The sequence below is a fragment of the Erithacus rubecula genome, assembly GCF_903797595.1.
Source record: "Erithacus rubecula genome assembly, chromosome: 2".
Classification (NCBI taxonomy): domain Eukaryota; kingdom Metazoa; phylum Chordata; class Aves; order Passeriformes; family Muscicapidae; genus Erithacus; species Erithacus rubecula.
In genome coordinates this window covers 34,097,880-34,122,725 of record NC_136685.1, presented here as the reverse complement: position 1 = coordinate 34,122,725, position 24,846 = coordinate 34,097,880, and the positions used below count along the sequence as shown (strand labels likewise).

Sequence of the window (24,846 nt, the reverse complement as noted above, 5' to 3'; positions counted from 1 at the left end):
AAAATGTTTAATAAAGAAGCGGCAGGGTATGTTTCTCTGGGGAAAAAAAAAAAAAAAAAGAGAAAAACCTGCAGCTAGTAATTGCGTTGATATTACAATTAATAAATCTAATCATTGGTGCCTGCTCATAATTTAAAAACATGGAGGAGCAGCACATCTAGCTGCTGCTGATTAGTTTCTTTTCCCAACAGAGAAAAGCACATAGTCAAAAACCAGTTAGCAAAGTTCTTTCTTAGTGCTCCCCTCATGTTCCTTTGTTTTTTTTAATAATGCTCTGGGGATTCGTCCCTGTTGGGTAACTTTTAAAAGTGAAGACAGATACCTTGGAAAAACAATGCCACAGAAAAATCACTCAACAGCTTCAAGATTGAGCTTCATTGTCACCAAAAAAAGAGACTTAGAAACCTTAGAATGCCATATGCAATCACAGCTGTGCACCTGCACAATGTGCAGATAGCAGCTTGAGGAAGTATTTAAAACAGATATTCTTTTAATGACAATAAAGTACCCCCTTTTCCATTTGGGAAAATGTTTTATCCTGAAGCTCAAATAATTTGGGTTTTCACAAAAAGAAATACTATCTGCAGGTGCATTGGTCAGACCTGGCACATATTTATTTGCCACAATGACATAAAGCAAAAACTTTTCCTTTGTTGTGCTTTAGTTTTAGCAAACACAAGCAAAATAGAGCTTTCCAAAAAGTTCCCTGAAGTCAAGTTCCTGTGGTTTGCAGTGCGTTCACCAATACACTGCTTAGCCAAGAAATTTCAGGAGACCTAAAAGGGTGCCAGAACCACCCATGATAAATGAAATGGACCAACTGTTCCTGGAATCAACAGACACAGCAAAATCTTCAATGTCTAAAATCAGATATATTATGGGATTTTTTTATATACACATTCAAGATGTGCCTTCAGGTTTCTCATTTTCACTTAGGTTTCATCCAGTGGTCTTGTTAAGTCTACTGCAACCATATGAGTAGTGGGAGATGGTCCTCCTCGGAGACCTTTCAAGAAAATCTGGGGTTTGGGTACATTGCTTGAGTTGTCACGCTTAGTCTGGGTGCCAGCATCTTTTGGCAAGTACACTTGGGTGAAGTTCTCTCTTCTCATGTGGCTGAGATCAGTCTGCATGGAATGAGTTAACTTGCGGCGCAAGTTGGCCTAAAGACACAAAAAGAATCAGATTAAGCAAAACTTTGTTTGAACATTTTAGCACCAGTATGGACTCAGGAGTGTTTGTCTATTTTATATCCGTGAGCTTCACAAACCTGGAGCATGGCCCACCTTACCTTCCTGTCAATACATGGTTGTGACTGATTTGGCACATCCTGAACTTACAGGATGTGTGAACAGCACTTGTAGGTAGCTCACACAATTTTCAATGAGTCTCTTAATAATTTCATACCATTGGTCATTATCCTTCAAATTTTGTTAAATGCTTCACCTTTGTTTTGTTAGAATTTTTTTTTTTTTCATGGCAAGTGCTTCCAGTCCTTGTCTGGTTTCTGCCAAATGTGATGAGGTTTAGGGGTTGGTGTTAGTTGGTGTCATAGTATCAGATAAAAGTGAAAAAAATGCTTTCTTACACCACGTTGCTCACTAACCTCTTGATAAGGGGTAAAAGGGTAATTTATGATTCAAGTTGGTTATTCACAGAAATTGCTGTAGATACAACAAAACCACTTCTCACAAAGTGTTAACATTCCAAAGCCAGCACTTGAAACAAAACAATGTTCCTTATTCCACCGAGCCTTCTGTATCAGCAACGATGTAAAACACTGTAAATTATGATACAATGCTCTCCTCAAAATATACAAAATACAGTCTCATGCTGGAATTCAGACCCCTCCATGTAAGTGAGAAAGTCCCTGGAGTCCAGTCTGGTCAGTGAAGACTAGAGTCAGTGGAAGGTGAAGAGTGATACAGCTGGACAAATGTCCTAAATGTTGTATCAGGGCAAGTTAAAATATTCTGCAGACTCCACTGAGGTCTCTCTCTCTGGAATGGAAGATGAAGCACCTAAATGTACTCATATTTTGGTACCTTAATCTACAACTGAATCTTATATGCAGAGTCATCAAGCAGAATCCAGAAAAGAACAATAAGGACCTTACAGAGGAGATAGCATGGGAAGAAAGACAATATATTGAGTCTTTTTTTCTTTTTTTCTGAGGGTTTTAATGACTGCATGTATGCTATTAAGAGGAACTGTGCTTGCACTGAGAAATAAATGTGAGCTAAAAAATTTTACTTCTAACAGCATACAGGTTTTCTAACAAAGTAATAGCTTAATATTTCATAGCACAAGTTTTTTGGCCAAGTATGAACAAAAAAGACCCCAAAGGCCTGTGAGTTCATCCTCTAACAAACACCACAAATATGTCTGATGCTTTCCTGAAGTATCAAATTCATTGATGCACTGGTAAACTACTTTTGTTATTTTTAGCACTTTGATGTTAAATGTTTTATCACCTCCATATTACAAATTAGCATAGTCAAAGCACTTTTGCATCATCTGGGAGGTTTACTTTCAGCTCCACATCATGAATCTCACATTTGGACACATTTAGCTGAGGCTAAAGCACCCTAAGTACTTTAAAGTATTTTCTCTAAATATTTCAATCTAATGAGCTACAAATTTGTGAATGGTCTTCATGACCAGATATTGGAAAATATCCACCTCTGCTTATGCTGAAGAACGACTGACCACATCTTATGTTTATTTATGTACTTTTTTCCTTTACAGAAGCAAAAGAGGCTTTTAGCTAGGCTTCTTTTAAAACTAATTGGCTGCTTTATATACCTCAGTAACAACTATTTCTTAGAATCCTTTATGAGCTATCAACACTGGTAAGACACCTCAGTCCAAAATTTGGGTTTCCTTTCATAATGTTAGAGATTTCATGGCAAAAATAAAACCAGCAAGGAAATAGGCTGCCCAGCAGACCACAGGCATCCACAGTGCATCTGTTCACAGAAGAAAAAAAAAAATAACCCTTCAGTATGATATGTTCAGTTGATATTATTAACTGAAATATTCCCTGTACTGACAATTTGTTCATTTTGATTTAATTGTGAAAATCAGGTGCTGTACCTTGACAACTACATGTACTGGCAAACTCTAGAAAGAAGCCTCTGAAATATTTACTGTTAATTCAGAAGTTTTTATGTACATATGTGGTCAACCTTCTATGGACAGACTGGGATTTCCAATCCATTAGAAAATCCTGACAGTATGACAAACAGTTGCTCTCGCTTCTTTTCACAAAGAAATTATATAGTAGTATCTTCAATCCCTTAAATTCATTGGAATGTAGATCAACCTTAATATTCAATGGAATTCAATTCAAAACAAGCTCTTATTACATAAAGAAGGGAATTGAAAAATTTGAAATTAATAGATGTAGCAGTGAAAGCTCTGCTCAAAAGACAGGGAAAAATATGGAAGAAGTGAGAGAAGAAGTCTAGAAACAAGGAGAGAAAATATCTCAGAAAAAAATTGAACCAGTTGTAATAAAGTGTATGTCTTTGAATCAAAGGTAAGATTTATGCTTCATTGAACAAAAATTAAGAATAATTTATTCTCAAATTTGTTATCCAACAATGAAAATCTGGTAATAACTATACAAACCAATTTTATAGCTTTTCTTCTCAGTTCCCATTCATTCCATTCATAGGATCTCACAATAGTTGGAGGCAAGATATGAGTATCAGTTTGAGTACCACTGTCACGTTTTGGGAGTGGTTTCAGTGAACCTCTGCTTGCATTTCTGGCCTGGATGAAAAGAAAAAAACAAAGCCAAGCAAGGCATTGAGAAGAATACTGAGAAATAGCATATGAGTATGCAACTTTATAGAGACCTGCAAATCACAGGTGGATAATGATTTTTACATTCAACAATATTTTTGTTCCCCATGCCCCCACTGAAAGGAAAACATTAAGTATCTGATGGATTTAATTTCTGATAGAAAACCCTGAGTTGCAGACTCAACCTACCTACCTAGTGAGGGTTAAATTGTAGGATTTTGGAAAAAAAAGGCCCCACCACCACCAGTATTTTATGATGCAGGCACCTCAGTTTGTCTTCATGAATGGACTAAAAATCACAAATTATAACTGGAAGAAGTGCATACATCTCTGCTACAGCTGGGATATAAACTATATTTCAAACCAAGGGCCAGTTTAAGACTACATTCTTTTCACTTCTAAGGATTTAAAATTCATGAGTGGATCACAGAGAATGTTGTCTATAAATCCAAATCAAATCTTTGAATTACACATAAAAACACCATGACATTCATTGTTGATGATTCCTATGACTCTCCTTTTATTTTGTAATATGTTCTGTAACTCCTGTCCCCAGATACAGTACACCCCCATCCATCACACATGAATGGACTGCTAAGCTAAAGCTCCAGTTAACATGATATCTGACATTTCTTCTGTTGCCTTTATTTACTGGTTCTTTAAGCTATTTTTGCAAAATATGAGGAAGAGAAACATCAGACACAAGACCTGCCTAGGCTATGGACTAACAGCTTTTATCACTGCCAGAATGCTTTGAATCTACATACTCTCCCATGAATAAATAAGGTGAGAATGACAATAAGTAGTTTCTTCAACACTGATGACCTGGAAAAGATGGATCTTCAGACAGAGGATTTTACTTCATTCCTAAAGATAGGTATCATCTGCTCTCTTTCAGAAAAGACAAATCAACCAGTGGCCCAGCAGCTGTTCAGCAAGAGGCTTGGGCGGTGTGTACCTGTGCACGTGGAACAAGGTATTCAAACTGATGACGGAGCTCAAGCAGTTGAATTAGCTCTGCATATTTTTTTGCTTTTTCTACATTCAATTGAATGAACTTATCTGGATCTTGAGCAAAGAGGTATGCAGCTTCTTTTGAACTGAAAACATAATATTTCTCCTTGTGCTTCAAAATTCCAATAGCAGGATTTCCTAAAAATGAGAAGAAAAGCCAACCAAAATAAGTTCCACAAATTAAAGAACAGTATGATATCCAATTCAAAAGACATATGCAATCAAGATTCTGTGTTTCCCTCAAGTTAGTTTCACATCCTTCTCTTTCTGAACACAATATAAACCCTTGAAAGCAAGCTTTTTCTAAATATAGAAAAGTCTATTTTGTTAGGTCAGTAAAACTGCTTTTGATCAGTTCACATCCAGCATGCCTTAGGTGCATGGCTCAGAAAAACAACAGATAAAAATAGCAAAGGCATAAGAAGCTAGTCTCTACCCTCAAATGTTTCCCCTAAAATCTCCAGCTAATATCTGATTGCACATCAGTAGTGGATTTATACCAAAGGATAAAATGCTGAGATTAACTGAAGAAGCAGATAAAGCAACTGGGAACCTGAACAATAAATTAACTAATTAATTACTTAAATAAATTAACAGAGAAAATGAAGTATCAATAAAGGCCAAATAACTTATATAGGAAAACACAGACTAATTTCAAGGACAGTGGCATCTTGTGCTTCAGATGTTATTGCCCAGGAAAGACCAGAATCATCATAGAGAGTGCCTTGAAAATACTCGGTGAAAAAAGGAAGTATTAGTATGCTAACAGAGGAAGAGAAGAAAACTAACATTGCAACAACATGTAGGCTACATTTGTAATAATTCATTTTGTTCCAACACAACAGAACAAGTAAAAGGGAGGTAGGAGTGATCAAAGGCTTGTGATACCTTTCATAGAAGGAAAGGTTAAAGAAAGAAGCCTCCTCAGCATTAAAAAGAAAAATAACATGATATGATAGAGGGTTATAAAATCATTAATTGTGTGCAATATAAAATTACTATTTAGTGATTTTCCTAACAGAAGGACTATCAAGTCTTTGTTGAAATTATCAAGCCAGAGCTTAAAACCATCTCAAAATGAGGTACCTTTTCATAGCATATATAATTATAATTATGAGGCTCTTGAGAATAAAATATCCCATGACAAACTCTAGATGGATTACAAAATCAATTAGATAAATGAAAAACCTCTTTGAAGGATTATTCAACAGAAGGTTACAGACTCAACATTAATCAGAGGAAATCCCATAACTACTAACTGCTAGAACAAAGAAGAATATAATTAAGAAAGGATCACTCTGACTTGAATTCTCATGATTCTAAAGTGTTCATGACTGTCCATGTGCAGTAATCAGATCCAGGGCTAGAGAGACCTTCAGTCCAACTCAGGACAACTGTTCTCATGTGCAATACTAAGTAAGTGTAAGTGAATTACATTGCCATTAAAATATCTATTCTTTACTACTGACAAGTAAATGGCCTTATTTTCCTCCCAAACTCCCATAGGTTCAAAAAAATTCTATATGGACAGGTTCTAGAAAGGATAGTGAGACAGAAAACATGAACTAGGGTAGTTGAAATAAGGCTAACTTTCAAGATAAATGAGCCTAGAGAGACCAAGAATTCCTACGATTAGTTGACTTAATCAAGTGCACTTTTGCATTCTTTTCAGGAAAGATTTTTAGTACTTTGTCATGACTATTTAAAAATACATATGAGGTAGGCATGAGTGGAAATGTTTGCAACATATGGATACACATAATAGAAGGAATGGTCATTTCACTATGCCTGCATTATAGCACATGAACAACAGCAACCACACCTGTAGTGTAGGTTATACAGATGCACATACAGCAGGAAGAAACATTTATCCATCCCATCTTGTTTCTGCCCCTGCTTGCTCTTCAAGCCCTCCTGCCTTCTACTAAGGGCAGTTTATTTGTGTATTTAAAAGAAGATATTTAAACATGGGAAATAAATTATCTGGGGTGAAAATTGCAAATGGAAAAACAATATTCCAGCTTTAACATAAGAGGATGCATTCAGAATGCCTTTACATTTTTTCCTAATACTTGTGTAAATATATAGTGTGGAAAATGTCTAACTATAAAACATACCTCGCAGGGTGATACCTTTCACACCAATTGAATGTGCACAGAAACCATGGTACTGGATTAGCAATTGATCAAAAATATCAGTAGTCTCTGGAAGAAGCCATTCTTGGTTCTTGAAATCAGAAACATTCACTTTGGTTCCTAAGAAAGATTGAACAAAGAAAGGACTTCAATATTAAAATATCAGGTGTCCAAAAGAAAATAATATTACAGGATGACCAGATTACTCTGTTTTTCACAGAATGACCTGCAGTGCCCAGATCCCAAAAGCCAAACTTCAATCCTGGCTCGAAAGAGAAACTACTGAAAATCAGTCCTGCAAGAACCTTCTTTAGTAGCATTAGTTTTCTTTGAAAACATGGGACAACAAAAGGAAGATAATATTTTATTATTTGATTTTGTTTTCACTCACCCATGCATAACAAATTCCCTGGCATAAAACTTGGTTCCTAGGGATACCATCTTACAAACAAACTCTTCTGGTAATGAAAGTCTCATTTGTTTATACCCTACCCCTCAATTTCCAAAGTTCTGAAAGGTATAAAAAGACATATATATGCTTCAAAACTGTTTACAAAAAATATAACTATTCTCTGATCATTCTGCCATTTTTGTAACGTATACTTGTATCTACAAGCTCTATTTTAATTTTACATGTAAAAAAAAAAAAAACCCAAGCAACACTACATGAAAATGTAAATCTATACCCTACAAAGCTTATTTTAATTTACAAATTCTGAGTATTAAAGAATCAATATATAGTACATTGTGTAAAGCACCTATTGTACAGAAAATTCAAACTACAAAATCTTGGAAAATTAAGGAAAATCAGAAAGTTTCAACTTTCCATACCCATAGTTTCTTTTATCCTTTCCTCATCACTTTTCACAGTCACTCCTTCCAGAAGAGATGTTAGCATTTCCTCTGGAAAAAGCTGTGACTGGACTTCCACAAATTGTTGCAGATCATTAGTCATATTTGTGAGGAAGCGTAGCAGTAGCATTTCATCCTGAAAGCTGGTCCAAATCTTAGAAAGTTCCCTAAACAGAGGCTAGAACATAAAGAAAATCATCTGAAATGAAGATTTGTTTTATGTCTACCTTGTAACCCAAGCACTGTCCACAACAATCTCAGCTATGAACAAAGCAGGGATGATCTCCAAGGTCTTCAGCAACCAGAAATTCCTGTGGAACTCAGGGACAGAGGAGCTTCCACCACTTGCTTCCACCTAAAGCAAGTATACATGCTGGTATACACCCAGCATGTCAACCTATAGGCAAGAGTAGTACTTTTCTATATCTTACTCTAGAGCCTTTTTCAAATAAATGTGACCATGCTTTGAATTTAGCACTTCACTGACAGTATAGCTTTAGAATTGAAAATTTGGTGTACAGGAGTAAGGACCAGAAGGAACACACTTGATCAATTACCATATATACAAACTATATACAAACTACCAGGTTCTGTTATTTTGTCTGCCCTGCTTTCAGAGTGGCTTGGTACCACAGCCCCCAGGCCATCTTGTGTCAAATGAAAGGAGTGCAGGCCTCTTCAGTGGTCCAGGGTTCAGGGCAAAACTGGAGGCTGTCCTTGCCAGCACTGACATGATGTTGGCATACAGGTGTAGGCACATAAAGAAGCAGCCTGTAAGCTTTAAGTTTAAATGCTGTTTTCAATGACAGTGACATAAAATGTGCCCTGTTACATTTAAACACACAGAGAGTACTTACAGGAAGAGATTCAACCAATCTGAAATGTACACTTAATCACACACTTTATGCATGTGAACAACATTTTCATAAGAGTAGCCAAAAGAGCCAGCTCTGGAATTCATCAGTATTGCTAATGCTGTGGAAATGTTATGGTTACAAAAATGGAAGAAACCAAAGGAAGATCAAAAACATTCCTAATAGAATAAACAAAGAATATTAATGAAATGTACTATTTTTCCTAAAACAAATATTTACTACAAATTACTACTACTATAAAAAAGCCTTATTCTATGCTTTTTAAAAGACAGAATGCCCTGCTACTCTACTTTTGTGGAACATCCAGCTTGTCAGCAACAAGCAAAAGATGAGAGAAGTTATTTAAATGGCATGATAACAGAAAAATCTCTATCTGAAATCTCTATCTGAAATCAAAAGGCATTATTCTGTCTTGAGCAGAGAAGACAAAACAACTAACCAACTAGAAGAGAAAAAAAAATCCTAGGAAGGCAGCAAACAAAAATAGACAGCTTTTAGGTATAAGGGTAAAGTGTATCAGTCACTTAAGCCCCACAAAGATATAGAAGAGGAAAAACTGCCTTGAGTAGCTGGACAAGGGGGGAAAATGTTCTCCAAATGAGAACATCTGGTTTATAAAATCAAAAGCATACATAAATTGAAGCTTGGATTACTCAGTTAAAGTGATGTTCCCATGAGTTTCCAGCTTGGATGTTCTTATGGGAAGTGTAAAAAATACTCTAAGTAAGTAAGGGTCATGATATTCCTCCACAGTAGGCTTTATTTTGCTTTCTTAGCTTAGAATGTTGAAAAATAACCTAAAATATGTATGACACTGCATGCTGGTGAAGGACCACCACAAGGAATTGGAATGATAAACAAATCACACAAAATAATGAGCTCTTACATGAAAAGCAAATTGAATGAAGCAGGTTTCTAGCATATTTCTCTCCTGTTTCCTTTATAACATGCTAGCATCATAATCCCAGCTTTTCACAGGCTCATCAAGCACCCTCATAATACCTGTAGTTCACAGCACCTCTTCCCTTCCCCCCTAATACCTCCTTGCCATGTCCTGTAGCTCCCAACCAAGGGTGCAACAGTACAGCAGATCTGTCCTTCAGTGTCTGCTCACTAGCCAGACAGCACACAAACTCTTTCAGACCTGATCTTGGTAAGGCTCTAAGTGTGTGTCTCTAGTTGCTCTTTGTTTTTCCCACAAAACTTGCAGAAAATGACATATTTTGATATCTTTGGACTCTGACAAATGTGACTGAAACTTGCCAACAGGTTCAGAAGCTACCAGGAGGGGGAAAGAGGCTAACAGCCCATCACAGAAACTCAGTTTCTTTAAAAAAATATATATATCAATGACTCATACAGAAATTACAGGGATTGCTATCTCAGGGAACTTCAAAAAAATCACACTCTGATGTGCTGTTTTCTGCAATCATTATGTTCTCACAGTTTCTGCAAGGAACAGGAAAGAATACTTACAAACAAAAAAAAGGAAGATGTCACTGTAAATCTACAAATATGACAAGCAACTCAATACACTTACAATAAAATACCATTTCACTCCTTTGCCCTTTTTGTACCTTGCCTTTTTCTTACCATAAGAGCAAGCCTGTTAGCTGCCCATTCAAAAATCACAGATTTTGTAATAGAGAGAAAATATGTTGCTTTTTCTAAACGTAAACTATTCAAAAGCATACTAGTAAAGTATCTTACTTTAATATTCTTTTCTACTGAGCAAGTAATGGGTTTTCCATTCATAATACTCACAAAAACTTCTTCAGATTCTACGGAAGTCTTATCCACCACTGTGTTTTTCAATACCATCATTGCTACTTCAAACTGAACATTCAATGATTCAACTTCTTGAGCACTTGTAATTGTATTGGACTGGAAAGAGAACTCCAAGTTATACATATCATACTCCAAAAATCAAGTATTTGGTAGCAAGTATTTACCTGGGCCTCTTCTTTCAACTATTTTCAGAACAATTGTTTTAGGGAACAAAATGTACTCTAGCTTTCCCTAAAATACATTTTTCCTTAAATGTTCAGCTGTTCAGACACTTCACTCACACATAAACTATCAATTTTTATAGAAAATCCTCTACATTTTCCCAATGAAGAGAACAAAAAAAAAAAACCCACAGGTTTTTTCAATGCTTTATATAGGAAAGACTAATTAAAACCTGCAGTTTCTCAAAAGACAAATTAAAAGCTCTTCATTAACAAAACAAGAATTTAAATTGTATTCTTCAAAGACTTTTGATTACTTCATATATTTTGGGATTGTCTGCAGATGATTTATAGATTGATTAAGGAGATTTTTTCTCTCATGCCTTTTAGGGCAGAAAATCAGAATGCAAACGATTGTTTAATGGTGACCTTGGCAGTGCCAGCCTAATGGTTGGACTTGATTATTTTAAAGATATTTTCAAACCTAAAAAATCTAGAGATATATTTTATTTTGTTTATTTTCTTTCTGAATAATTTTCCTTATATTTCTGTCCTGTGCAAGTAGGTAACTTGAAGACTATCTGCAATAGAAGTCCACAGGATATAACACAATATCTCACCTGAAGGATGCAAAGGAAGGCTTCGTACTGTCTCACATTGAATAGTGCTTCTTTTAATTTCAAAGAGTGGAGCTGGGAGTGTCTGTGGGGGTCTTTCTGCATGGATTCCAGCAGGGCCGTGTAGCGGTGGGCTAGCAGCTGGCAGGAATTCAGACGTTCATCAAGCGTTTGTGTGGCCGACAGAATGGCTTTGTTCAGGATGTGTGGCACTACTCACACAGGATAAATATAAAATATGTATAAAAAGAATTGATGAAATCATTATCAAATGGTTGAAGTGCAATATTTGAACATGAAATTTCCGATGAAATTTTAATTTCTACGTTTTGTCCTTATATTCATGCATTTCCAAATACTTGTGAACCAGATTCAACCACCCTATCTCACTAGTAAGATTGTTCCAAATATTTAGAATTACTGGTGTGGAAATATCAAAGTCAAGTCAAGGAATGTGAAAAAACTTGCTTTATTGTTGATGCAACTCTGTTGCTACAACTGACGTGGGTTTCCTGAGAGAATTGCACAAATTTCACTTCTCAGTTGTAAAATACAAATAACAATAACAGGCCTCCCTGAGATCGGAAATTATTGGAGCAGCTCCAGTGAAGAAATCCAGGAAGAATGAATTTGAAATACCCAGCTCAAATGCAGTTGTTTACTTACAGTCATCAATGCTGCTTCCTCCTTTCTGGCACTGCTTGTTGTACAAACGAATTCCTGAGACTAGCATGGCAAGATCTTTCAGCTGCTCTTCTTTGTCCTTCTTACTGAGTGAGATGAAAGTAATCATCTGTGTCTGGGACAATACACTCTGCAAGGCAGCTATAAGCATTACAAAGTGGGAGAAAACCCTCAATATAAGGGAACAGAAAAGAAAACCATTAAATAAGCAAAAATAGCCCCTCCTAAACAAATGTAAAAGTAGGAAATCTAAGGGAAATTTACACTTCAAGGCTGAGTAGTGACAGCTTGGATAGTAAGCATTCATCACAGTTTACCACATTTCTATCTAAATATCAGCAAAGAGAAGGTGAAATTTTATTTTTCAAGAAGAAAAGCCCAATTTCACAGCTGGGAGTTTACTGACCTGTTACCTCCCTGACAGCCTCAATATCTGCTGGGGATCCCAGGCCAGATCTCAGCAGAGCATAGGTAATGATCTTTTGATACACATTCTCAATGTCCTCTTGTGCATGTGGACCACTCTCTGTGATATCTCTAACCAAAGGAGCCAGTTTTCCTTCCAGAACACGCTCCTGCTCACTCAGCAATTCATCTAGGAAAGAAGGACACTTAGAAAGTGCTATCTAAACTCTTGGAAATTTGGCATATACAGAGGGTGCAATTCATTGCCACAGAACACCAACATAGGGTTTCTGAAGCACAGGTACATGGAAGAGATGTTCCTAATACCACACCATTAGAATTAAAAACAGCAGAGTTAAACATTAATATAATTAGCATGATTAACATCAGTCAGTAGAGTCCTGAGAACTGTTCATGCCAAATTAAACAGCAAGTGTCTGGCTCTCTGGACTCCTCTGACTTAACTTACACATATTTCAAACCACCTGAGGTTACATGCTCAAGTCTGAATACTATTCCAGATCTCAATTATTTGCTGGAGTTAGTGAGCTTATAGAGTTCAGAGGATTTAGTAGCAGCTCTTAGTGTTGGTAATATTTGGTTTTCATCCATGCTAACAGCAAAACATTTTCATTATCTCCACAGAGAAATGCTTTTTTTACATCTATTCTTGTTCTGTGTCTTCTATTTCCCAGACAGCCTCCACTGACCCTTTCAGATCTGAAATTACATTTACAGCAGAGGCATTTCCCCATCTCATTTTATTTAGTAAAACTTTAACTGATTGTGCAAGATTACTCAAATCTCCCAGTTAGGGATATTGATAAAATACTGAGTTCTGAGTGCCTTCAGACACACAGGTGCTTTTCTTGCTGAAGGCAGCTAACCATTGAACCTGAAAGTGTAATTGTCTGCAAGCAAACTAACACATTATATTCAGTAAATCATTCAGACAGCATGAGAAGAGTGTACTCTCAAATCTAATGTCCACTTTTCCCAACTATATCCACACTGAAACATCAGATTCCTGTACAGTAAATTGTTCCTGCGACTTTTATTTTGCTTTACTGCCAGGATTCATTTAACAGTAATTATTATTATTAAATTAAAAACTCATCATCAACTTACATGAAAACGTATTAGAAATTACCTCGGTTTGCATAGTTCATATCAAAGTAAACTTGCATCTTAATTGTGCTTAGGGATGGGTTTGTTGTGTCCAGCAGTCTGGTAACACAGAGCTAAAAAGAGAGTCAGAGAAGTGAGTTCTTTCTCATCTCTGGGGAAACAACTGAACTGATAGTGATCTACAGGTTTCACAGCAGCTACAGAGCCCTCTCACTGTCATTCTCTCCATATAAAGCTTTTCTAAGGCTTTATTTATGGAGACATAGTACAGTCTTAGCTACAGAGCCATGAGAATAAAGTACCACTATAATTTTGAAAGTGTTCATGTCATTTTAGTTACAGGAACAGGTAGCAAATAATGCTATAGTCTTAGATAAGTACTGACTCTCAACATCATGGCAGAATTACCTGGATAAGATCCTGCATATCATTTTCTGTAAGGATTCGATCCATATTAAAGTCATTTCTTGGATCTAAAACAACAGCTTTCACCTAGAGATTGCCAAAAGAAAGATACTAATTAACATCTCAAAATATCATCCTTGAAACTCACTTTTTATTTTCTGAAAAATCTCAGATGCATTCCATATTTCTTTACTATTCTTTTTTTATCCATTCCAGTCTTTGATAATGAAACAAAATTACTTCATTTCACATCTCACCAGTTTCAATTTCAGTTCTCAGGCACAAATGAAGAAAAAAAATATTTTTGTAATACAAGTATTTAAATACAGCTTTTTTAAAAATTACTTGGAAAATATTTTCCTAAGTAACATTTTTTGAAAATCCATCATGGTTGTTTATGAAATTCTAAGTTGGTGTTATATGCTTCAGTATAAACATTTACCATTTGAATAAAGAACCCGTAGTGTTCTACATGCAGGAAAATACGTGCATGTTTGCAATTGGTGTTCCTGCTGGGTGTCATGCCAGCCACTTGTACAAATTTTTTAATTATTAAAATTTTCCTGCTTAATCTTCTTTTGAGCCAAATCTATTTTCTAAAGCTGCAGTGTCACCTTTAGGGGAAAAAATTCCAAATTAACAATACTGCTGTGAACCATTTACATTTATATACAACTTTATCAAGAGCTGATCATCAATAAAAAAGGAATCCAGCCCATCTTTCTTTAGACAAAGCTTTGCAGGAGCATTCAGACTATATTCTGCAGCAGTGCTGTGTCTCCTAAGAGATGCCAAAGTGAAAAATGTTTTTAGGATACTTTTAGTTGTCTAACGAGTACAATACTGAGACTGATTCCATTAAATTTTCACTTAAAGTTGGATCAGAGCCAACTCCTTCAAACATTCAGCCCGTTTATACTACCTGGCCCTGTCTGAGCGAGAAACAAACAAAATTATCTATCATAATAGAGGGAGGCAGTAAACATCGAAGAACAAATATAGCTGCTGCATTAAACATTCATCTATGCATAACACATTAATATATGAAAGTGTGAAGAAACATTATTCCAACTTGGTAACACTTCTCTTTTTCACTTCTGGAAAAAAACAAAACAAAGCAAAACAAAACAAAACAAAAAACCCCAAACAAAACAGTGGTTTATCTGCCTGCAGAAGAAAACTGAGAAAGAGCTCTTAGTTGGAGTTCAGAGAGTTTCCAGGACTAAGGACCTGCGGCTGTCTTGGAGCATTATATGCATATAAGATTTCAGGGGAATAAAATACTTTCCCATTTTTAGGACCCTATACTGGATGTCGGTGAACGCCCGTTTAAAATTTCTTAGTGCAGGCAATTGGAAACCAAGGCATTGGTGTCACCCTGAAAGGCCCTGCTGCTGCCGGCCCCTGAACGCCTCCCTCCGCGCTTACCATGAAGGCCACCAAGGTTTCCGAGAGGTTTTGTCCCTGGGCAGCGCACTGCAGGCCGACCTGGCGGATTATTGTCTTGATGGCGCTTTGTGTCCGCTCGCCGGCCATGCTGGCCGAGCGCACGGCTTCACCAGGCTGCATTCACTGTCCCGCCGCCCGAGCCGCCCGAGCCAGCGCCGGGCGTTGCCATGGGGACGCGGCCCGGCACGGCCTGCGGGAGAGCGGCGAGGATTTAACCCGTGGGAATTTACACACAGGGAGACGGTGGTTGTACAGGATAGATGGGGCAGGGTGCCTGCAAAACTTACACGCCTGCATATATTCCAAAGACGTGGCAGGTGCAGGAGTGTAGGTGCGAGTGTCCCGGTGCACGTACAAACCGTGTGTGGATGTTGCAGCTGTGACTGTATGTATGTGTGTGTAAATATAGATAAATATGTAGCTATAAAGACACGTATATACCGTACGTAAGTATAGCTACCTTAATATCAGAGAATCATTAGGGTTGGAAGGAACCTCTAGGAATGATCCAGTCCAGCTCCGCTGCCAAGGCAGGGTCACCTAGAGCAGGTTACTCTGGAAAGTGCCAGGTGGGTTTGGGACATCTCCAGAGGGAGATCCACGGCCTCCCTGGGCAGCCTGTTCCAGGGCTCCGCCACCCTCAGTCTACAGAAGTTCTTCCTCATGTTGACGTAGAACTTCTGGTGTTTTAGTTTACAGCCACTGCTCCTCATTCTCTCACTGGGCACCACTGAAAAGTGTCTGTCATCATCCTCTTAGCTCCCGTCTTTGAGATATTTATGTGCATTAATGAGATCCCCTCTCAGTCTTTTCAAGACTAAACAGGCCCACCTCCTGCAGGCTCTCCTTATTAGAGAGATGTTCCAGACCCCAAAGTGTTTTTATGATTTTATATGGACCCATATATGCTCACACATGCAATACATATACCCCCATGGCAGTGGGGATCAGAACCAGGTGATCTTTAAGGGCCTCTTCCAACCCAAACCATTCTATGAATGGTCTGCTGGAGGGGGGCACAGCGAGAAAAAGAAAACCTTCATGCCAAGCAAGCATACAGCCAAAACACCTGTGTGTTAACAACACACCATAATTCCAAAGCACAGCACCACAGGGAATGCTGATGAGCAAGCTAGCTCCATCCCAGCCAGACCTGGTACAGATAAATGTATTTACACCTATAAATGCATGAAATACATAGATAAATTCACAGATACATCTATAAACAAAATGTGTGTGTGGTACACAGCGAGTGCTGCAGGCAGAGCAGTGCAGACGAGGTAACTTTGCAGCACAAACAAGAGAGTCATCTTTGCTTTCAGGTATCATGATTGCTGCTGGAGGTGGCAGCTCCTCTGGGTGTAATGCCTGCAAGTACTACAGGTCACAGTCTGCAAGCAGCAGCCCAGTGAGCCCCAAGTTCTTGCACACACCAGTGGGCACACCACTGGATGGATGCAATGCCTTGCTGTAAGTGGTTCAGTTAGTCAATACGTAATTAATTCCAGCTTTTCTGTGTCAGATAGAGGAAAGAGTAATAGCATGCTAATTAAATTTAAAAGCCATGTCCCTGAAAGGCAATCAAATAAGCTCAAAAGGCACAGGGAATGCAGGGATAACAGATGAAAAGCTACACCAGTCTTCTTATGATTTGATTTTTTCCCCTTTGATTTACATTGTCAGACAGAGGGAACTCCACTGAGAATCATGATGAGATCAAGACAATATTTTTTTTTCTATTGTGACCTCAGACAAGTCACTCTTATCAGTAAAATTAAGATGATACTATGCTACCTGGCAAGTAGCTGCAGGGTTACATCCATGTTGTCAGTGTGTGTGCAAAGGTACAGTGCAAGGAATGCCAGCATTATCCATGGGAAAATGCTTTGGGAAAATCTGTGAAACAGGCATCAAAACAATCCTGCAATGGACATTGTGAAATCTTAGGTTTAATTCTAGCAGCACAGCTAATGGGTCTTCTTAATATGTCCTCTGCATTGATATTTTAAAAATTCAATACCCTTAAGCTCAGTCATTACATCAATACTTTCATCAAGAGAATAAAAATCTACAGGACTTCTTTTTCTACAAATTGCTAGATGAGAAGCTTTTGGGGCCTTTCCTGGAGTAGAAGTATGTTGCTGTTAGTGAGCTTATGGTCACAGAGATTTTCCTCTGTGCTTCTTGGTAAATCACACAAGAACAAGCTCTTCTGCAGTTGCAGGTGGGGAGGAGCAAGAGAAGAACATAATTTTGGGGATTAGAAGGAAAAAGAGAAGGTGCTCTCTCTCTACAAAAGCAAATTTCAAGTCAGTCATAAACCTTGTGAAGTGCATTTAGGGGCATTGCCAGAGCTCTCCTGCACAGTTTCACACAAAATATTCACATGCTCAAAGCTTTCTGTACTGTGCAAACCAAAGCACAGCAGGTGAGGACTATGTAGAGATTCTCTATGTGAACAGGTGCTTGGTCCTAAATTAAAAAACCACACACAACATCCCACTGCCCCAATATTCACAGTCATGTTAGTCTGCTGAAGTATTTCCCAGGGGAAAAAAATAAGCTTTCTGAAAAGCTATCACCTCTAGCTCCATAAATCCCAGTAGATGTCCAACTGCCTGTACATTTTTAGGTTGCAGGCTGAAAGGAAAGAACAATATAGCTTCACTTTAGCACATTGAGAATTTACATTCTGTTATTGTTTAAAGCATTTCAGTAGTATTAACCTGTATTTCGGATAGCACTAGATTCCAAAATGGGAAGGGGAAGGGGAAGGGGAAAGGAATTATTTATTTTCCAAATAAAAACATGCTTTCAGGGAAGGTTTGTAATCTGTACTAGACCACAAAAATTACTTTAACTTATTTGTAACCTACTGAAGACTTTAGGTTGCACAACACTATTTTATAACTGTTGGGTTTCCCTTCTAGAACTAGTATCAAGTTTTAGAGAGTTTCAGGAATGCAGACCTGGGGCCTCAAAGATAGATAAACTCTTCCCCCTGGCGGTGTATCTGAGCCACTGACAGACAGTCAGTAAAAAGATTGCTGGTTTGTGATAGGAGGAATTCCCGGATTAGTTTGAAGAGTCATTAAACAACATACACGGTTGTTCTTAAATCTCTGTAAAGTCTGACACTCTAGCGTTTTATTAATAGGAAAAATCAGCTATTTGATGAATTTGCTATCACATTAGGCTGGCTATCACATCTAGGAAAGTCACCCCTTTATCCAGCTATATCCAGAAGATGGGATTTACTTAACAGGTTGCTGAAGTCTGAGCACATACCCTTATTTTGCCAGTGTGGGGACAAAGTTGCAGCTGAGTGCTCTTACACCACTGATGTGCAGAGGAAACAACACAGAAGCAGCTACATGACTCAGTAGTCCAGTTCAGGGCACGGCCTGAGTCATATAAGGTGAACAGAGAGCTTGCACCCCAGAAGGTAACAACTGCCAGGATGGCAAAAAGCACTGCTTTCTGAAGCTTCACCCATTGCTCTCTTCCCAGTGGAGATGCTGGGCTGAGCCAGAGCCTGAGTCCCATTAACACAGCCACATTCACCAAGGGATTCTGCAAACACTAACCCTCCAGTCATTCCCATTCCCATTCACCTTCCAGCTCAGTTAGCCTCTCTGTGCTCTCAGCCCCTCTGACTGGATGCCCTGCTAGTGAATGAGCACCAGCCCCTTGGCCTGAAAGTCTTCTGCTGCCATAAATATTCCAAGGCACCAGTTAAATCTCTTCAAAGATGATGCACCTAAATGCAGGGATTTACAGCTGACAAGGATACAAGGAGAATCTGAGTCCCTTTCCTCCTCTCAACAAGTTTAAGTTAAAACATAAACTTGTGATGCAGGTTTTTGTTTTCTGCTCTTCAGAGTCCTGAAACTACCTTGTACCTTGATGCAGAAACTAAAGTCCACTTGATTACACTTGGTTGTTTAAAAGGAGCAGTGCAAGAAAAGCCTGTCTTCACACGGGAATCAAAGGCCTGTCTCTTTCAAGAGGGAAAATACATTCCATCTATCTCACTTTATTTCCAAAGTGTCCCGGAGAAGTGTCACAGTCAGAAATCCATTTTGTGAGGACAGACAAGTTGTGCCACCATTTTTGGCTTGTCTGTTAGTTCACAAGAAAACTGACTTTCAAAGCTGGGAATGTTTTGGTGCAAAGATTTGTATTCTTTCCTCCTCCTCAAATCTGTATATTAACAAAGAGAAACGTCTGTGTTTATGCTGCCTTGCTTGAAGCACAAAATTGTGGTGCTGGCCAACAGTGCTGACCAGCTCTGTTTTAATGACATAGTCACACAAGAGCATGCAGTGCTATTTTAAGCTTCTGTGACTCTCCTGAAAAGCTATATAAGTGGTAGGTATGTAACCACTGCAGAATCATTGAGGCATAGTGCAGACTAATGGTTCACATTCAGAGGAATCCTAGTCAACATTTATAGAAATAATTTAACATTCCGTTTTGGAACATGATACAGGAATTTAAAACTTTTCTATTTTCTTCTCTCAGCTCCAACATTTTTTTCTGCATTAAAGATGTCTGAGTATGCTAGTGCTGTGTCTTTCCCTAATTGCCACTAATCAGACTTTTGACTGCAATATGAGGCAACCTGGAAGGGGCTTTAGACTTAATCATTGGACTCAGATCAGGGAAGACAATAGTTATCCCCAGGATGAAACCACCACCAAGGCAGCAAGATTTGGCTGGATAAAGAAGTGCAATTTGGCTTTTAACCCAGAAATAGAAAAAAAATCATTCATATATAACACGATATAAAAAGTTTACCTTTCATTTGAGTATTTCTGGGGAAAAAAAAAAAACAACAAGAAACCAGAAGCATAGAATCCCAGTTAATAAATGCACTATTGTTAGCCTGGATCCCTGAGCAGGTACAAAAGATGCTCTGTACTTGCCAGGTTACAGAAAAGGCTGCAGAGCACAACTATTTGTCTTTCAAACCTTGAGAGCTCTGGCAGTCACTGTGCAGAGGGAGTGGAGATTCCAGACATACCATTAGTGCCTCAACTGGAAACTCCTGCAAAAGATGCATTATTCAGCTGTATTCAGATGAATCACTACTTAAGACTCCCAAACAATATTAACATTACATTACTGTTTCAGTTAAAGGCATTTATAAAAGTAATCAAGAGAATTTTGCATTCATCATTTCTCTAAAAAATCCACTTAAAGCTAGACCCAGGACTTATCACAAACACAGAATCACAGAACCAATAGGTTGGAAGAGACTTTCAAGATTATCCAGTCCAACCCATGCCCTAACACCTCAACTAAACCATGACACAGAGTGCCACATCCAATCTTTTTTAAAATACATCCAGGGATGGTGACTTCACCACCTTCCCAGACAGACAATTCCAATACTTTATTATTCTTTCCATAAAAAAACTTTTTCCTAATATCCAGCCTATATTTCCCTTGGTGCAGCTTAAGACTGTGTCCTCTGGTTCTGTCAGTGCTGCCTGGAGAAAGAGACCAACCCCACCTGGCTACAGCCACCTTTCAGAGTGTTGTGGAGAGTGATAAGGTCACCCCTGAGTCTCCTTTTTCTCCAGGCTGAACAGCCCCAGCTCCCTCAGCCACTCCTCACAGGGTTTGTGTTCCAGCCCCTCACCAGCCTCATTGTCTCCTCTGGATGTGCTTTAGGTCCTTCCTAAACAGAGGAGACAGAACTGGACACAGCACCCAAGGTGTGGCCTCACCAGTGCTGAGTACAGGGTGAGAATGATCTCCCTGCTCCTGCTGGCCACACTGTTGCTGACACAGGCCAGGGCCCATTGGCTTCTTGCCACCAGGGCACATTTCTGGCTCGTGTTCAGCCAGCTGTACCAGCACCCCCAGGTCCCTTTCTGCCTGGGCACTGCCCAGCCACATCATCCCCAGCCTGTAACACTGCAGGGGGTTACTGTGGCCAAAATGCAGGACTCGACACTTGGACTTGCTAAACTTCATCCCACTGGACTCTGCCCATCCATCCAACTGTTCCAGGTCTCTCTGCAGAGCCCTCCTGCCTTCCAGCAGATCGACACATGCTCCCAGCTTAGTGTCATCTGCAAATTTACTGATGGAAGACTCAATACCCTCATCCATATTGTCAATAAAAATATTGAACAGAGCTGGCTTCAGTACAGACCTCTGAGAGACACCACTGATGACTGGCCTCCAGCTGAGTGCAGCACTGTTCACCACCACTTTCTGGGCCCAGCCATCCAGGCAGTTCTTAACCCAGCAAAGAGTGCTCCTGTCCAAGCCATGACTCCATCTACATCAAGTAGTCACCACATATTCCTGCTGAGTTGTGTTTCAAAAGAGCAGTAGTTTGGCCAGAGTTTGGCTATTTCATGAGTTATCTAAATATTATTTGGCCTGATAATAATTCAGAAACATTGAAATTTTTTACAGTAAATTGCCTCCTTGTACAATGTTAGATGAGCCATTTCAACATATAGAATATCCCACCAGTATGCAGAAGCAAAATAACAAAACACAACAGCAAAAAAAATCCCTGGTGCTGTAATTTTCTCTTGAGCTTGACAATTGTGAGAATCAACTGCTGGGCAGCACCTTGCACTGAAGAGATTCATAAGGAGATGCAGGACTGAGGATTTTCTTCTCAGTTCAGGCTACGGGCACCTATTCCAAAGTTATGGAACTATAGCTATCCAATAAATAGATAAAGGAGAGAATCTTACAGCAAATACCCCGCTGTGTCTGACTCTATTCATGCAAGAAGAAAAAAGTGCACTAATAATGGGAATGTGGTTATTCCACACACAGTTTGTAAGTTAACTTCTCATTCTGCTTACTTTTATCCAGCCACAGGCTTCTAACTGAAGTACAAGGATGCTTTTAATTCATCTGTCAGAAAGGAAGGGAATGATCAGTGAATCAGACAGGGAGGAGGGCAAGAGGATTATTATCCACAGTACTCCAAAGCCTTCCCTGCAGTGTTTTCCTCATGTCAGAAAATGAGCTGAGAACCAAATACATTTGTAGTTATGTGCAGATTTCAACTGTTCTCCAAAATTCTGATTTTTTTTGCCCAAAAGCAGTTCTATTCCCCATAGAGTCTCTCTTGCTTAAAGCAGCTATTAAGGCTTAAGATTCTGTCAATTTGTGCTTAATACTTGGCAGGAAAACTCTTTAGAGAGCTGGGCCTGTTTGTAGCAATCTTCAAAACCAGCACTAAGGACTGGAAAAAGGTGGTATTTTAACATCATGGGATGTCTAATAACCTTTAGAAAACAAGAAGTATTGCTGAAATAGCACTTCTTTCTTACCTTTTAGTTTAGAAATTAATTCTAAGACTTTTCTTCAGATATTCAGCACTGGCCAGCTGTGATTGCTTTTTGGTTTTTTTTTTCAATCCGGTATGTCAGCTAATCTTAATAGAAATGGAAAACAATATTTGAATAGAAAATAACTTGAGGAAGTAGGAAACCAATTTGTGAAATTACAAGTACACAAAATGTAATATAGAAGGAACTGTTCAACTATAGCAATAAAAGCTGAATTAGTGATGGTCATAAAATCCATCTTGCTGACAGAAGAGCAGAAGTCCTATTCCTTGGCAAGCACAAATATTTGAGAAGCACAAGTTGGGCTTGCTTTCAATCAAAGTCATGTCTCAAAAAAATTTTGAAAGCCCTTTGCTAGGACAGTTTACCACGCTGATTTTTCCTCCAGCTCCTTCCCATGACTAAAGTGAAACCAGAGTTTTCTCCAAGCCTGTATCAAAGTGTAAGCTGGAGGCCATACAGACCTGCAGGCTTACTCCAGTGCACAACCACAGCACTGAGCTCAGGAGCAGTTTGACAAGAGAATACCTATCCCTTACAGTTTTAAGGTACTTAGAAATGTGTCTGCTGGCAGATCATTTTGAGCACAGTAAATCTTAATGGTGAATGGGCAGAGTTTTCAATATTAATAAATGTAGAACACAAGTTCTCTCACATCTGCAGCAAGATATTACTTTGCTTACAGCTTCCAAAAAGCCCTAGCTCTGAGCAACTCTTTTGGGTTGGTTTCTTGCAACTTCTAGGACTATTTGGAAAAAGCAGAAAGAAAATCCCTATATTCATATTGAGTCCTTGCTCCCAAGGTTTTGCCAGTTGTTTCCTCTGGCATTTCCTCAATAACAGTTTTGTGTGGAGATACAAGGATGTAAAACATATGACCATCAGTCATGACCATGCCCTGCTCCCTTGAAGTGCCAGGGAAGCAGCATGCTAATAGCTTTCTTGGTCTGAAGCCTCAACTAAGAGCAGAAAGCTGTAAGAAATATCTTTTAGCCAAGAGCAGACTAACTGGCATCTCCCAGAATTCCCACTCAGTATTTACATGTCTTTTAACTAGATAGCTGCTCATAGTTGGCTGCATCAGAAAGAGAAACTTCATATACCTGACTTGGGTCTCTACTGATGGCAGCCTTTCTTACATCTTTGCAGAATTCACTCACTGGTGAGCAAATCATCTGCCTTGATTTCTGCTCCTGTTTTTGCCTTTCAGACTTTGGGTCTTACCTTGCAGTCCAAATCTTCCATCCCAGCCCAAGCAAGAAGGGACTTCTCCTCACCCAGACACAGACCAAGGGAAGACATGGCCAGTATTTGGCCTCTCACAAGAAATGCCCTTGCTGCTTTCTAGGGGGAGATCAGGAGGGAAATGAATCTCTCATTTTCATTCCTGCTGGAACAAAGCAGTCCTTTCATGGCTTTTATTCACTTTTCAGAATTCTTGGCTTTTGCAAGCTTTGTGACTCCTGAAGCTCCCTAAATCCCACTGTAAGGGTGGTGTAAGCACTTCCATCTGCCTTGATGTAGATTCTACAAATCTACAAATGTAGATTCTACAAATGTTGAAAATCATGGGCATTCTGCATGTGAAATAAGAGGTATTATAGATAATCCACCACAATCTGAAAATCAGAGTTTGATTTTTATCTCTACTGTAGAAAATTTGGCCGTGTTTAGTAGAAAATTTAATGTGTTCTCAGGTGATTTTTTTAGGCTAGAACAAACATGTTTAAACACAATATTTATGTACAAAATAAGTATCTCATTATAGTATCTATTAAAATCTGATTTTCTTTGACTAGCTGTGTTGTTCCATTTGAAAGTGAACAGAATTATTTTACTGAAACAAATTTTGAAATAGGTAATGCGTAATACTCTTCTTTGAACTGAGAGTTTTATGCTATTCTTCATGGTTAACAATACATGTGCAACATCATGCTATTTCAATCTTAAGCTTTCCAATAATGAACAAAGCATATTTGTTCTCAGACACAGCTAAGGTGGGTCATCTCAGTAGTCATCAGGGTATGTTCACTTTTATAGGACAGACAAGGAAGTTCTTGTTTTACTTTTAATCTGTGACTTTAGTAATTTTTCTCTGGGCTTTATCTTTAGTCTGGTTTTGTTAATCTCTTTGAACTTCATATAATTCTCTCTACTTGTGTGTCCCCATATTGCTGATGTCTGACCTTAAA

General features: G+C 38.5%; 1 protein-coding gene across 3 annotated transcripts; it reads right to left on the bottom strand.

Annotated features, from left to right (window-relative positions):
• Positions 1–807: 807 nt before the first annotated feature.
• Positions 808–22,876, bottom strand: CFAP206 (cilia and flagella associated protein 206). Of its 3 annotated transcripts, none has more exons than XM_079327076.1 (12): positions 22,637–22,876; positions 13,878–13,961; positions 13,492–13,582; positions 12,343–12,531; positions 11,919–12,077; positions 11,256–11,464; positions 10,451–10,570; positions 7,791–7,989; positions 6,942–7,079; positions 4,769–4,962; positions 3,634–3,777; positions 808–1,163 (listed from the first exon to the last, which is right to left on the bottom strand). In XM_079327076.1, exons 2-12 carry the CDS (start codon positions 13,920–13,922, stop codon positions 933–935), a joined length of 1,719 nt encoding a protein of 572 aa, XP_079183202.1. In that variant the 5' UTR covers positions 13,923–13,961; positions 22,637–22,876; the 3' UTR covers positions 808–932. The 3 variants fall into 3 exon arrangements, with proteins under 3 accessions (XP_079183202.1, XP_079183203.1, XP_079183201.1); XM_079327077.1 differs by lacking the exon at positions 22,637–22,876 and adding an exon at positions 15,784–16,181; XM_079327075.1 differs by lacking the exon at positions 22,637–22,876 and adding an exon at positions 15,303–15,441.
• Between the last annotated feature and the right edge of the window lie 1,970 nt (positions 22,877–24,846).

Coding starts and splice junctions, on each gene's coding strand:
- CFAP206 (XM_079327075.1), bottom strand. CDS start 15,410: ATGGCCGGCGAGCGGACACAAAGCGCCATCAAGACAATAATCCGCCAG. Junction 12,078..12,342: donor GGCTGTCAGGGAGGTAACAG/GTCAGTAAACTC, acceptor TAATGCTTATAG/CTGCCTTGCAGAGTGTATTG. Junction 4,963..6,941: donor GAAAGGTATCACCCTGCGAG/GTATGTTTTATA, acceptor TCTCATTTTTAG/GAAATCCTGCTATTGGAATT.